General features: G+C 36.3%; 1 protein-coding gene across 10 annotated transcripts in view; it reads left to right on the top strand.

Annotated features, from left to right (window-relative positions):
• The window catches only part of RAPGEF5 (Rap guanine nucleotide exchange factor 5), a 430,438-nt gene that overhangs the window by 379,208 nt on the left and 36,351 nt on the right, over nt 1-14,879 (top strand). For all 10 annotated transcript variants that reach the window (XM_074340840.1, XM_074340846.1, XM_074340842.1 and 7 more), the window contains 5 exons: nt 5,638-5,716; nt 9,378-9,522; nt 10,716-10,813; nt 12,532-12,562; nt 13,513-13,591. In XM_074340840.1, coding sequence (XP_074196941.1) covers nt 5,638-5,716; nt 9,378-9,522; nt 10,716-10,813; nt 12,532-12,562; nt 13,513-13,591 — 432 coding nt within the window. The remainder of the gene's footprint in view (nt 1-5,637; nt 5,717-9,377; nt 9,523-10,715; nt 10,814-12,531; nt 12,563-13,512; nt 13,592-14,879) is intronic.

Below are 14,879 nucleotides of genomic sequence, written 5' to 3'. Positions count from 1 at the left end.
CAGATATTCTGATTTGTAAATATTATCATCGAACAAAAAATATCTTTCAAGGACTCAACAAGGCCCCAAGGCCACGTGTTTGTGACTCAGCCACAGACACATGCACCTGCACTCCTTTACTCACATTCACTTCACCTCTTTCTCCACCAAGTCTTCTGAGAAGTTCAGGGGTCCTCTCACGTGCCACCTGTCTGGTAAATCCCTCCCGGCATGTTGGAGCCTGCCCTTCCTCCCCTGACGTTATGGTGGGTGCTGCTCAGTCGAAATGTTGCCCTACTTAGTGCATTTCTTGGGGATGTCTGTCTTCGCTCTCTGATTAATAGCTTGAAGCCATGGATCACTCTTGTGCTTTCCTGTCTCTCAACCCCCCAACCTCTTACCAAATGCCTTATATCAGTCAGTTCTTAATACTCAGTGTTTGTTGGTTGATAGGTGGCACTTTAAGAATTGGGACAGGATTTAAATTTTCTTTTAGGAAAATAAAGAACAGGCAGTATTTATCGAGTGCCTGACGTATGCCAGGTTCTCTGGCAGATGCTTTAGATATACTGTTTAATCCTGACTACAATTCTGCTCCGTGTGGCTATGATATCCGTTTTACAGGTGATTTAACTAAAGCCCACAGAGGTGACGTACATTTCTGAGGCTACCCAGGTAGAACGCCAGCTCTCTGAGTTCCTTTGCACTCTACATGGTTTTCAGAGCTGCCCAGCAGGTGTGGCAGACCCACGCATGAGCCACAAAAGTGTTATAATTGTGCCGAGCCGCTGAGAGCAGCTAATGGGGCTGGGACAACAGGAGCTCATGGGGCTGTCACCTCTCTTAATGCCAGCAGGACCTGCAAACATGCCTGTGTGTGGAGAAGGTAGGCAAGCACTGCGTTTATTACTCCACGCTCCTTCTTGTGACATTTTAAAAAGGCAGAGGTGGAATGGAATGTAGCTAAGAACATAATACCTGCTGTATTCAAATAATTCTTTCCTAAAGAAAGAATGATGGGATTCCAAAACCAAATTTTACAAGTTGAAATGAAAACAAATTTTATTATTTGAAGAGTGCCACTCAAGCCCTGTCTATCACAAGTTCCTATCATTAAAGGGGTGACTGGTAAGGTTTGCTATGGAAACAGCATTAGATGAATAAGCATTTCTTGTGAAACCAATACCGAAAAATAAAATAGTTTTATAATGGCTAAGCAATCCTCTGGTGAAATTGTAATAGTATGCAGGAATTGAGCGAATTTAAAAGCTGTGGTAAACAGCTGCACTGGAGGTCAGTAATATTGCTTTCAGAAATATAAAGTGCACTGAAAAAGCATAGCTTTTAACGGCATAGCACTTTAACCTGTGATTCAAACATGAACATTACATTTTTTTATGTGTGTGCTTAATCAAATTACATGGTACATTTTGGCACTGCATCTCAAAAAATAATGGTTAAGTTGTAACATTCCAGGGCCAGAAATGGGCCCTTTCAAGTACAAAGCTTTTCTTGGCTCCTTGAAATGAAGGTTAAGTAGTACATATTTTAGAGTGCCGTAAATTCCATTGCCTCTGAGGTAGAAATACAGGTGAAACAAAACTGCTAACAGTACTTTAGGGAATATGAGTTAGTACAGAAATGTTGAATATTCACACCACCATACTTAGATTAAATAGCTACTATAGGCAGTTGTCTGTCAAATTCTTTTCATTTGCTTTCTTGGTGATTTCTTCACTTTAACAGATGAGTGGTTTCATTATTGCACTGCATTTCGTTTATGAGTGTTGAAAAATAACTCAAGTAGATTTCTCCAATGGCTCCTAAATACTCCTTATGATTGCTAGACTTCAGGGTTTGTTTTTATGTTTTTGTTTTTTTCTTTTTTGAAAAAAACAACAACCTTAAGCTTAGACTGTTTGGATACATTTAGATCAGTTCCTCTAATCTGATTACATTTATATAACAGAACCCTATAAAAAGGATCTGTACTATTCCACCTTGACACAACTCTAGGATGCTCTAGAAACACTTGTGTTTTGCAAATATAAAAATGGAAACTTTTAGTGCTCGATGCACTTAAAATAAGACTTAAAAATATTTTAATTTATACAAAAGAAAATATATTCAAGTAAAATCAAATAAAAATAGACAATTCTTTTCTTATGCCTTAAAATAAAATCAGTAACAGATGCTGGGAAGAGTCCTGTATTAACATTATGGCTAGTTATAGACACGATTTTAAAGCCATTTCTATCAAGGCTCCTGGTTTTGACTGCACATTGATATATTTTATTTCAAGTTACGTAGTACTTAAAACTGTAATAGTATTTGCCTTCCAGTTTTGATTGTCATCAGCATGTTACTTTTACACTGCGAGAATACTTCCTATATTTTAAAAAGCAACTACCACAAAATTTTGTTTTTTGGGGTGGGGTGGAGGAGGGCATATTCCCAAAAGGATGGCTGAATAGTTTTGTCAGTGATGAGCCAAGAACTTGAGATTAGATTTAGTGATTGATTTAATGAATAGAATTTCAAAGAAAAGATTTTTTTATATTAATGCCTAGGTAATCACAGAGTTAGAAATCAAAAGAATACATCTTTTTATTCAAAATGTTAGTGTATATGGCAACTATGAATGTATTTAAATGAACGATGCTTTTATACACAAAAGTGCCTTTCTGCCTGGCTTTAAATTACTATTAATTAAGCACTATATAATATAATAGATAATTATAGTGTTTTAATGTGGATGCCAGTCGATTTGCTAGTCTCCTTAAATGGCTATTGTTGGTTAATAGTCTTCAGGGGATCATTCGTATCGCCATCGTGGTTCTAAAAATATCTTTAAATACCAGTGGGACAGGCTTTTTTGAAGCAAGGCTATTATAAAATGCACTTTTGTTTGAAGTGTGTCATTTTGCTGATATCACTCAATTACTTTCATGTGCATCAAAAAAAAAAGAAAAAATGCCAGTGCTGAAAAAGAATAAAGGAAAGCTCGTTATATAGAGAAAAATTTCAGAATAATGTGGTAGTTAAATAGTGAAAATTTGAGTGAGGAATGTTGGGAATCTATTCTATTTGTAACAACTTTTAGCTATTCTGGTCATTAGGATTTTAGCTGGAGATGTTTTCATGTAGCCTTATTGTTCTTATCTAATTAATATTTCTATGGCAGAGAGATAATTAGGTAAATGCGTTGAATATTAAATATGGTAGTAGCTGTGGGGAAAATAAGCATTTCTGGGTCAAAGCCCTTAACAAAATATTGTCATATGTGAGCTGATTAATTTAATTGAATGCCAAATTGTTTTCCCACCATCCAACCAGACTCTCACAGTCACTCAGTTCATTATCTAAGGCTGTTCCAGAACGGAATGACTGGTTATGTCAAAGTTAATGGTGTTCTTTTTAATCTCAGCTACTAATGGAGTAACTCTTGATTAGAGAATCATCCCAACCTCATTAAATTAGCTAAGTGTTAGAACATCCCGAAGAGTCTGAAACTGAATGTCACAGCAAGCATTTTAAATGCTAAACATGTAGGGTTCTCAGCACTGTCACCAAGTGGTTTCTGTACATCGTTGGCTCCAAGCCATAAGGGGCTATTGAAAACCCTAAAATAGATTCTATGCTACTCTGTGCTCCTTGCTGCGTGTATCTAACACTGAATGTACCAAAAAAAAAAAAAAAAATCAATTTCTAATCAGACCAGAGAAGTTGAGGATTTTCATCAGTTGTATTTAGTACAGAGAAATGTTACAATTTGTGAACACTGCTGTTCAGTAGCATCCCGGCGTGCTCGTTCTCAAATTGTATTCCAAAATATCTTAGGGATTCAGACATTTTACCTTTGTTTGACTTTAATTTCAACTGTTTAAAAACCGGTAATGAAAGACATGCACAGTTTCAAATGCATATCCCAAATGTTTTGTTAGGATGACCAGTGATAAATTTGTGCTGCCAGGTTAACTAGTTTTGGGGCAGATCTTAGAATAAAGCTTCTCCTGCCTTTTTGTGCCTAGTTGGAAACTTTTGTAAGAGACTAGTAGGGAGCTCCTAGCTCTTCTATGAATGTAGGCTGTGCATGTCCGCTCACATTAAATTGTCCAACCAGCCACATTCCCACAATTTTCTTGTTCTGGACTTCATTTGTGCCCAGCAAGGGCCAAGCCCATCTGTTTGAGAACTTGCTTTTGCCAAAGAGTAATAGTGAGTGAGGCCAGTGACTGTTCACGTATTGCAGTGTGATACAACATTATAAGTTTAGGCTTATTTTACATTTTAGGTGCCACTTGTCAAATTTAGTTTTTAAGAAGGAGTATTGTTGCTTATCTAAAAATAAATATCTTTGAAAAACAATTCCCTTAATACCCTTCTTTTTTTTTCTTTTTGGTTGTTATTAAATATTACCATTTGCAACCACTTACCTGCATAGATAAGGATTAGCTTGACTTCTGCGACATAAACAAACCATAGAAATAAGTTAACCCCTGCAGCTGACAAAGGACTGTAGAGTCACCCACAACCGCTTTTATCAGAGTTCTGTGTCCATAAACATAGCCTTGCTGTTTCGCATTGATCAACTTTTAAAGTAAATGTTACAGGTTATTTCTAAAACTTCTGGAATTTTTCCCATCTTCAGCATGGAGCTGTAGCAATTCTCTCTGCCTACACATTTATAGTGTATAGATTTTAGAGAGTATAAGTGCTGAGTATACAAGCTCACTCACTATTCTTATCATTTATTACTATTTTAAAAAACTAAAAATTGGATGTCCAGAATGAAAAAGATATGAAAATTAAATCATGTGATAAAATGAATGCCAAGTTAAGGAGGCTAGCAAAAGAGCATTATGGCAAAAGCTTGACTTTGTATTCGGTATAACATCTTTTCTGTTGATTTGGAAATTACACTGGAGGTCAGCGTTTGCCAGTTTAAGGTTCCATATTGTGTATAAGCTGGACTTTTCAAGGAACACTCAAGACAAAGAGGCAATAAAAATGGAACCTATTCTTGTTGGTTGAAGAGGTAGAAAAGGAATTAGGAGGAAGCATGGTGTGATATGTTATACCTGCTCTCCATTTTTCACTGGACTTAACTCTGTCTCTCTTCACACACCAGATTCTCAGCTTCTTACAGATACAGTTGAGAGATAAATGTGAATGGCCTTGGAACCTGGGTTTTATTATCCATTGTTCTTGCCATAGACTTAGGTAAATGGCTTTAGAAAGCCTTAATTTATTAGAACATGCAGGCTTCATTCCCTGTAGGACTGGAGTGTATCCCTCAGAAATATTACAAAATTTATTTCTAAAAGCACATGATTTATGCATTGGGTTTTCATAACATCTTTACCAACAAATATAAATGATGTATTGGGGGCGGGGGGAATGATGAGAGTTGTATGTTTAGAGTCTTGCAATAAAAACAATATACATATCTCATTGCTTGAGGCATTTTGTGTAAGGACTTTTAAAAATCTTTAATAAATAATGTATTTTGTGGCTAAAATTCTCCTACCTAACCCCTCCCACTCCCACCACCATTTATCATATTTCTACTGTGTACACTGTTCTGGGGCCTGGATAAGCGCTTGCCCTTCTTATCACTGCCCTGCTTACCTAGTGTTTGTTTTCCTTTCTTTGCAGAGACCCTCCTTGATGACTTCCTTCTCACGTACACTGTCTTCATGACAACTGACGACTTGTGCCAGGCGCTGCTGAGGCAATATCCTTCATTAACTTCAGGATGCTGTGTCGCCTTCCCGGCAGGCAGATGTCTCACATTAGGAATTAACTGCCGTTCTTAATTTACTCAACCCACTGATCGAGTGTGGATATGTTCAATATTAATGTAATGATATCCAAGGTAAAAGATGAAATGAGACAGAATAGACAGGGGGGCCTCGAAATGCAGCGCTGCTGTTTTCATATTCTAAATTGTACTGTTTATTATGTTTTCTTCATACCTATTAGAAATTTGGAGGCAAATTTGGCCTACTGGGTAAACCCCAGAGTCAAGAGGTTGAGTGAATTGGTAATAAGTGAACTTATAAGACAATCAATCAGTGAGTGCCAGACCACTTGGGCAGGGAAGTATACATATGTGATATCATGTTTCTAGGCAAGTGTCCCAGGGGAGACGAGCCATTCCCCCACATGGGAGATCTAAACTACCCCCTGGCATCAGCTGTCGTCTTTTCAGGGCTTTGTCAGGCATGCTGTTTAGAATAATGGATGTGATTAGAAGGTTAATAACCAGTTAAGGAAGCTTTATGATTTATACACTGAATAGAAGAGATGCAACAGATGAAAAGGTCAAAAAGCCACGCCAAGTCAACTTACTCAGTCTCCAGTGTTTCTTGTTTAAGGAAAATGCATTGGAAGCATTTAAAAGTAGCCTGTTAACTGTCAGGATTTTATTAAACCAAACTAAAGATTCTGTTGAGCCCATGTGAGAATTTTTAGGAAGATGAATTTTTTTTTCATTTACCTAAGTTTTATTGAGCCCTAATAATGGTCTTGGTAATGTCCCTTTCCTGTTAAATAATTGTTACATTTCTCCCCCACCTTACAGCATTTTTTGCTTAAAATAATACTTTAAAACGCCATAAATGGCATAATCTCTCTTAATATATAAACTAGAAATGGTGATCACTTTTTAGTGCTGTATTATATTGTGTGGCCACGTAAAGCTACAGATATCTTGAAACTTTCTAGAACCAGTTCATAAAACTGATCTTGAAACATTATTAGTTAGTTTTGAATTTGGAAAATTTCAAAAACAGATTTATTCCACTGCTTCCAAGTGGGGTGTTACTAGGAAATTTAGCAATAATTACAAGGTTTTCAATTCCTCCTTCTTTAAAAATGCTTTGGAAAAATATCTATGAGCTAATTTCTTCTACATTGTAATGCTAACATATTTCCAAAAAATTTACCATCCATTAAATTATACAGTTTGATTTATAACATATTAGATGCCTTTGAACTATTGTGTATAAATATGATAGTAATATTATTTGTGATTATCATTGAGCAATTTAATGCCTCAAAGAATTTCCTCTAAATCTGAAGACTCTCTAAATCTTTACTTGGCTATAAACATGTTTTGAGTCTTTTACTAAGACATTTTATACGAAAATTTAGTTCAAATTCTTAGAGGTCTTTTTACTAATTGTTAAACATTTTAAGCCACGAGTCTCTCTACATGACTATTTTGATATATTTGCAGATTCTGCCTCTTATGAAATAATACAAACCACTTAGAAAAATTTGGCATCCATATTTAATCTGAGATATTTTGATGTACATCTTAGTGAGGATATATCCTACTACTATCACCTTCTAAGCAATAGCCCAAATTATTTTTTATTTTTTGAACATTATTTGTAGATTAGAGTGATTCATACTGTGTTTGGATATCTTAGATGGCTATTTTTATTGTGGTAGAATTTAATACCTTTCAGCTTTTATCATCATAAAGAGCACTGTTTAAGCTCACAGCCCTAGGTGAGCTGATGTTCGCTGCATTACACTGAAGGTGTAACTCTCACCCAATACCTTCTCACTATTTCTCCCCCAAACGCCCAGCTAAATTTGTAAATCAATATAATATAGCATAGGAAAAATGTATAAGAATGAATATACCCTGATATAGAAAATCAGACTAACACAAATGTAAATTTAATCAGTCAATATTTTTTGAAATTCATCTTGTAAGGAGGAGAACAAAATTAAGCAAATAAATGTTTAGTAACTATGAATGAAGAAGAGTAGTTGAAGGTTCCCTCCCCCAAATCGCTTTATCTTGGCAGGTCCACAATTGTAGAATGTATACGCAACTGTAGTAAAAAGCTCATCTCTTCACTTACATATGCTGACCTAAAAAAAAGAAGTTGTTAGTATTTCTTTACTTTCCAGATTTTTTTTTCCTTTATATTAGTCAAGCCATGATAGCTACATGAAGCAAAGGACATTTGCATAGTGGAAATAATGTAGCATAAATCTTTCTATTTTTGCCTTTCAAGAGAAAAACTGGAAGAAACAGATATTTTAACAGAGTCTTTGTGTGTTTATCTGAGTTTATTTCACAGGTAGAAATCAAAGAAATCAGGTGACATTAATGTATTTTCGCAGGTTGTGGAGACAGAGACTGAATTATGCTTTAAATTACTTACAAAGCCTGATACAGAATTTATTCCTATTTTGCAGTAAAGAAAATACAGAATCCTGTCCATCAACCCCAAAGCCTACCTGTGTTTAGTATTATAGAATTTCGTATACCTAGTTAACGTTTCAATGTGTCCAAGATGCTCAGAAATAATAATTTGGGGGACAAAACACTGAGTCAGTTTGGAAAACACCAAGCTTCTGTCTCATCCCTCAGGCTTTAAGCACATTGCCTTTGAGGTTGTTATTTTTATATAATTTTAATAGCATAGTTAACACATGGTCATTGTATATAAATTAGGAAATGCTTACAAGTATAGTAAAAATAATTCATGTACTCTGAAATCTCATTACCTTGAGAAGCCACTGTTAGCTTTCAGTATATCTGTCCAGATAATGGGATTATTTGTATAAATAAGCAGTTAATAGAAATGGGTCATCCTAGCATATTCTTTTCTTACTTTTCTACTCAACAATATATTGTGAGCATTCTCTGTCAGTAAATGTACTGCTGGACCATCAGTTTTATGGCTGCAGAATAGCCTGTTAAATGGATATGTAATAATTTAGTTAACTATCCTCAATAGTTGAAGCATTTAGGTTTTCTGTATTTTGTTTTTCATTCCAGTGAACATGAAAATTAGCAGCCGTTTCTACTTACGTTTGTACGTTTAGCCCGTCCCTTTTTCCAAGTAAATTCCTAGAAACAAGCATTTGAAAAGTATCACAAATTATGCTCCAGAAATCTCTGCTCATTGGGGGCTACTGTAGAAGTAACTGGTTTTACAGAATTGTGAATTTCTGAAGATCAAAGAATATCTAGACTAGTTCTCTTCTGACTTTTGTGGAAGCAGTGCCTGCCTATATCATAATGTGGCCAGATCTCTTAGAGCCCCCCTTGAAATTAATGGGCCACCTAGTATCTCTTTGAGGTGGCATTAAAAACCTATGCTGTCTATGGACCTATGTCAGCAGCTGTCAGTGCCATCATCTAACCCTTATCTTCACAGCCTGTCACCAAGTGTATGTACATCATTTCCCGGGGTTTGCTTCTGCTCTTCAGTGCACACCTTTTGCTCTCCCTACACTGCACATGTTCTTTTCTTCCTGCATTCTTAGAACTTGTAGCTTCTTTAGAAAATGTGCTTTAGCAAGAATAAATGAGTTTCTTCATATTTTATTTTCAACAATGAATATGCTTTCTTAACCATTTGCACCTATTCTGCTAAGAAGTATCAAGGCAAAGAAGAAACCTCAGATGTTCCTTGTCGAAAACGTAAGGTCTTACATCTTGTTTCCCAGTGGATTTCTCTGTACAAAGACTGGTTACATGAAGATGAACATTCAAAAATGTTTTTAAAGGTAATGTACAACTTCCAGATAGTCTGATGCCAAATGACTGATTTTAGTTTCAGTTATGCATTTCAAAAAGCTCATTTGTAGGTTGCAGTCATTCACTTTTTGTAGTATTCAAGTTGTGATTCAAATGAAGTATTAATTTGTTTTGGCTTCTAAGGCCTGATAGTCCTTAGATAGATAGAATTAGTTTTTTAATTTTAGACAATTTATTGTGAATAAACATGGAGGGCAAATTTTACATTCACTAATTTAAGGTTATTTTATATAAGTCATGGGAAGTTAGAGTGCAAATAAAATAATTATGGAAAGTAAAATAAAACATATATCAAAACTTGATACTATTTAATGTGTTGAGATTTATTATAAATATGAACTAACCATTATCATACATACAAGATTTGGATAAAACGTTATTTATCATTTAAAAACTATATTGACAATACATGCATTATGAAACTTTTTAGGACATAGTGTATTTTGAAAATTTTAAGCAATAATAACTTGTAATACTAACCTGGATTTACATTTGGACTTAGATAAACTGATATATTTTTCTAATCAATAATAGGCTGCAGTACGTTTTCAACAAAAATTAATCTCTGCAGATGATTTGTAGACGGTTGGATTTCTTTGGCCACCAAAACCATATTAGCCATGCCGGCTAACACAGAGAAGGGGTAGAATAGGATTTGAGCAAGGAAGAGTTCTATTTCAGAATAGGCAAGTGTCTAAACTGATTTTGCCTTTCATGAAGGAAATCACTTTGAATTCAAACTTCAGATATCATTTCGACATCCAGTTAAAAAATATTTAAACAACTCTTTGACTGAACTAATGTTATTTCAAAACAACTCGGTAATTTAATTCTTTTGATCTTTTTCCCTCCCAAATGATTATGTGGATATCATTTTTTAAAAATATAGAATAGACATGGAATTCTGGAGTAGCCGGTCAAGGATCTTTAGATTTCCAGCATTCCCTACCTATAGCCGCTAAAAACTGTGAGGCAGCCCTGTGAGTTGAGTGAGGGGCTAGGAGTGTAATCCCACTCAGGATCTCATTGGTACCTGAGTTAACCCCCTGCATTGTTCTGGATTCCACCTATTTCACTGGGCAAGTTAACCATTTTATGAGTCTTAATACTTACTAAGTGAGTATTAAACCTATTCAACTGCCATTTTTCTTTTTTCCCCAAGACCATATACAGGAACGTACTGGATGATGTATATGAATATCCAATACTTGAAAAAGAATTGAAAGAATTTCAAAAGATACTTGGAATGCACCGTCGTCAGTAAGTATTTAATTTTCCTCATTATAGTTAATGAAAGAAAGTAGCAAATATGATAGACTTTGGTATATCTTATGAAGTACATTTTGAACATTTTGAATTGGAGATTCATCTTAATTCTTTTGTTTTTCTATTAGTAAATTGTGTATTTTGTCTTTATATCTCAAAATGAGTGAACATTAAATCAAGCTTATTCACTATTTTTTTAACCATATTTGATACAAGGGAAACAAACTGAGCCATGATAAGCTAGGTACTAAAAATAATCATTTAATAAATTATCACTTCATTTTAAAAATGTAAATATTTCACTTGTAATTTGGGGGGCTCATAGCTGTCTCTAATGGAATAGTAAAAAATGTTTTATAAATAGGTCCCAGCAAGTCATGGGGCATTTTAAAAGCTCAATTTTATGGGCTCTCTGAGGTTTCTTTATCAATTTAAAAAGATTAAAGGAAACCATTTACTCAATGACTTTTTGGCTTGTTCGATATCCCTCAGGTATCTATCATTACTCTTTCAAATTGTCAATACTTGACTTTACTCTGATTATACTAACTCTCCTTATTAACTTAGGCAAATGAAAACATCAAGTCTTTACTCAGTTTTCAGGTAGAGTTGCAAAGTTAATATGAAGGGGAAAATTGTTCTGTGATTTACAACGTAGTTTCTATTTAGCAAATGTGAAAGACATCTCTTGTCAAGTTATAAAAAATTCTGTTAAGATTTCAGTAGTCACAAATGCACGTCTCATACGTAGAAAACGTTAATTCAGGCCTTCCAGATTATAGATTTTAGATTTAAAGCCTGACTTATTTTTGGAAAGGGAGATCCTATTGCAAATTAAATGTCTATATAATTTTAGGGAGCAAATAAATCATATGTAGGCCTTACTCCTCAATCATGAAAATCACACGTTTAGAAAATCAGAAATGAAGTACAAGTTAGCACAGTATATTAAAATGAATGTTGTGAATTTTGCTGGCCTTTTGATAGCCTAAAACTAATATGAAAATATGAACAAATAGATGAAACAAAAAAAGAAAGACAGGTTTTACATCAAAATAATCCCCCACATGGAAGTTGGTCTATGCTATAAGGCAGGCCTTATTACTGTTGGGAACCTTTAATTCATGCATTAAATATATTAATGGAATGTAATACATCCCATTAAAAAGTTACATAAAAATGGGAAATAATAGATTCAAATAAAATGATATAAGACATATTCTTGCCTCTTTGATACAAGATTGTGAAATATCTTTAGATTCTGGACTAATAATTGAGCTGGGAACCTGCAGACTACACCACCCCGCAGCCCCCCACCCCCGTTTCAGCATGCATACAAACATCCTGGAGAAGATGCACCTTGGCTGACATATGTAGCTTCCTGAATAACACTAATGTCACCTAAAATCTATCTCTAACTGAGAAAACTTAGAATTTTTGTGTCTTAAATCCAGTTCTTCCCTCAATGCTCACTTTCTGTGGGTAGAAAACAAAATGTACTGTTAAAGAGATAGCTTCTTTTATTCCTGATTCGCGTCAAATCCAGAGCCCAAGGTCAAGTGTGTTCTATGTAGTAAACTAATGAATACTGTGTTTGCTCTTTTGGAAAAGTGAAAGCCTCTACCCAGTGCCTGAAAGTTAGTTTTCTGTGCCTAAAACTGTGTTATTCTGAGTTCGGAACAAGGACTGACTTCTCGTTCTTATCCTTTCAGCACTGTAGATGAATACTCACCACAAAGGAAGGTAAGGCAGAGCATTCTCTATCTGACATGGGGTGATCCCTGTTGGAGTCCTTGCCTTGCCTGGCTCCACATTTCTTCCTCGTTAAAATGAATACAGGCTCAGGCAGGACAGGGCGCAGCCTGCTGGGAAGTCTGGGGCTACAGCCTGCCTACCCTTTCCTGCTTCGCTTCGGTTTCCCTGTGCTGGTACAGATTCCATTCAGCCCCGTGTCCTTGGCTTCCCCACATTCTGCATAGTTTTGTGGTGCCTTTTGGCGTCTCAGACTTTCCCCAGTGTCCCCAGAGTGATACAAATTTGAATTTTAAACATCGATGAAAAAAAGAAAAAAACATCCAGGCAAGAAACTTGACTACAAGAGTAAAAAAGTCATATAAGAAAAAGATTTGCACTTTTTAGCCCAACAGAAAGAGATACGGTACCAAAAATGAGTGTGTTTCCTATTCGACTTGAGGGAGGGAATGCAAAATGAGGTGTCTGGCCCAAGTTTTGTAGAAGCTGACGTAGCAGGTGGATAATCATAATGAATAACTGGCCTATGTCCCTTAGGAAAGTCATTGTGCTACAGCAGAGTATGAAACCATCTCTACGTCGCGTTATCCAAAAGCAAGGCTGATGTTGGGATGGGGAAATGATGGTTTATTTTTAGTAGAAGAATCTGTGGATGTTTGTAGTAACTAGATATTCTCCAGCATGTTGCAAGGAATCAGGTTTTTTGCCTGATGCTGGCCTTGGCCAAGGTCTGTCACGTTGCTCAGAATCTCTAACTCCACAGGCATTAATTGAGGCAACTCCCAGTTTATTCCTCTAAGATTGGATGGGTGGACTCCATATTTAAAAAAAAAAAAAGGGGGGGGAATTGGCTAGCTCTTTTGGAACATGTTGTAAACAGCTGTGGTTTTCCAAAGGGCAGGAATACATTCATTCATTGTTCTCTTTCTCCCTTCTCACAGAATAAAGCTCTTTTCCACCAATTCAGTCTCAAGGAGAACTGGCTCCAGCATAGAGGAACTGTGACTGAAACAGAGGAGAGTGAGTATGATTTTAAGGAGGGTTTGGCGTAGGTGGAGTAGCAGTTAATCACCATCTTTCTGCAACGTTCACACATCACCCTGCCTTTAGCCATTTCCAGCAGTCACACCCCTTTAACAAGCCCGTTAGCATCAAAAATGATGGTTTTTCTTGTCTTGCTTTGGGCGTTACAGTTTTCTTAGTCAGTTATGTAACAGTGTCCCCGGGACCAAGGACATTTTTAATTTGGGAAATTTGGAAAGGAGACTACAGAGAGCAAGCCTCTTGCATTCTTGGGGAGAGGTGCCAAGTTGCTGGAAACGCAGCCTTTCCTTCTGTGTCCTCGTCTTCCCTGCTCTGTCAGCCCATTGCCTCTGACTAACTGGAAAGTCCACTAAAGCACGTTTAGAGAAGAAATCTTGGAGAGAATAATGAAAGGAAGGAAATGCGATAGAAATTCCTTCAAAGCAAGGCTCTGCCAGGCAGTGCTACACAGCCAGTGAGTCCTTAGTCATTGCCCGTCAGTGCCCAAAGGGGTCACGACCCACCGGGAAGAAGGGGGAACATTTGTTTAGTCCCCTGAAGGTGCCGGCATGCTTTCCTACACTCATATTTTGTAATGGAACAGATAATGGTTTTCTCCTGTTTGGATAAAGGTTGAGTCAAGGGCCTGGCGGGAAATACTTAGGGCAATTAAAATATTCACACTATTGTCACTCAGAGACTTTCTCTTTTAACTCTCCTTTCAGTAAGTGCTGAAATTCTAAGTGTGAACATTTAATATTTGCTCAGCATCTCGAACACTCACACAGTGAACTGTCAGCAGGATGCGTCTTGTTACGTTGTTTGTATATAATGCTGCCCACGGTCCACGGTGGTACTGCTGTGTCCTAAGTGACATCTGAACCCAAGGGAAGAGCAGTGGTCATACCTCCTAATTCCTTCCTTGCTGATCTTCCTTGCCCATTTGTCTTACAATTTAATTGTGTGATTTTTCCAAGCTGAGTGTCAAAGAGTGAGTATTTCAAGGCCCTGGCTTCTTTTTGTTCATCAGTTTGTTAAGCAAGCTATAAACTTACATCACATTTAATGGTTTGTAGATCAGATCTTTGCCTTGCTCAAAAATTCCATTTTTTTGTGGAAGGAAAGAAAGCCTTTTTGTCTCTCACAAGTCTGTTGACCACATATAAAACAACCATTTGTTAGTTGCTATTGGTTTAGGGACACACCCAACCAAACCAAAAAAAAAAAACACAAAATACTGTCAGTACCCCCTGGTGGTGTGTTTACTTTGAGGTTTGTACTTATA

The sequence above is a fragment of the Rhinolophus sinicus genome, linkage group LG09 (assembly GCF_036562045.2).
Source record: "Rhinolophus sinicus isolate RSC01 linkage group LG09, ASM3656204v1, whole genome shotgun sequence".
NCBI lineage: Eukaryota > Metazoa > Chordata > Mammalia > Chiroptera > Rhinolophidae > Rhinolophus > Rhinolophus sinicus.
The sequence above is the reverse complement of the archived record's forward strand: the minus strand, read 5'-3'. Positions and strand labels throughout refer to the sequence as shown.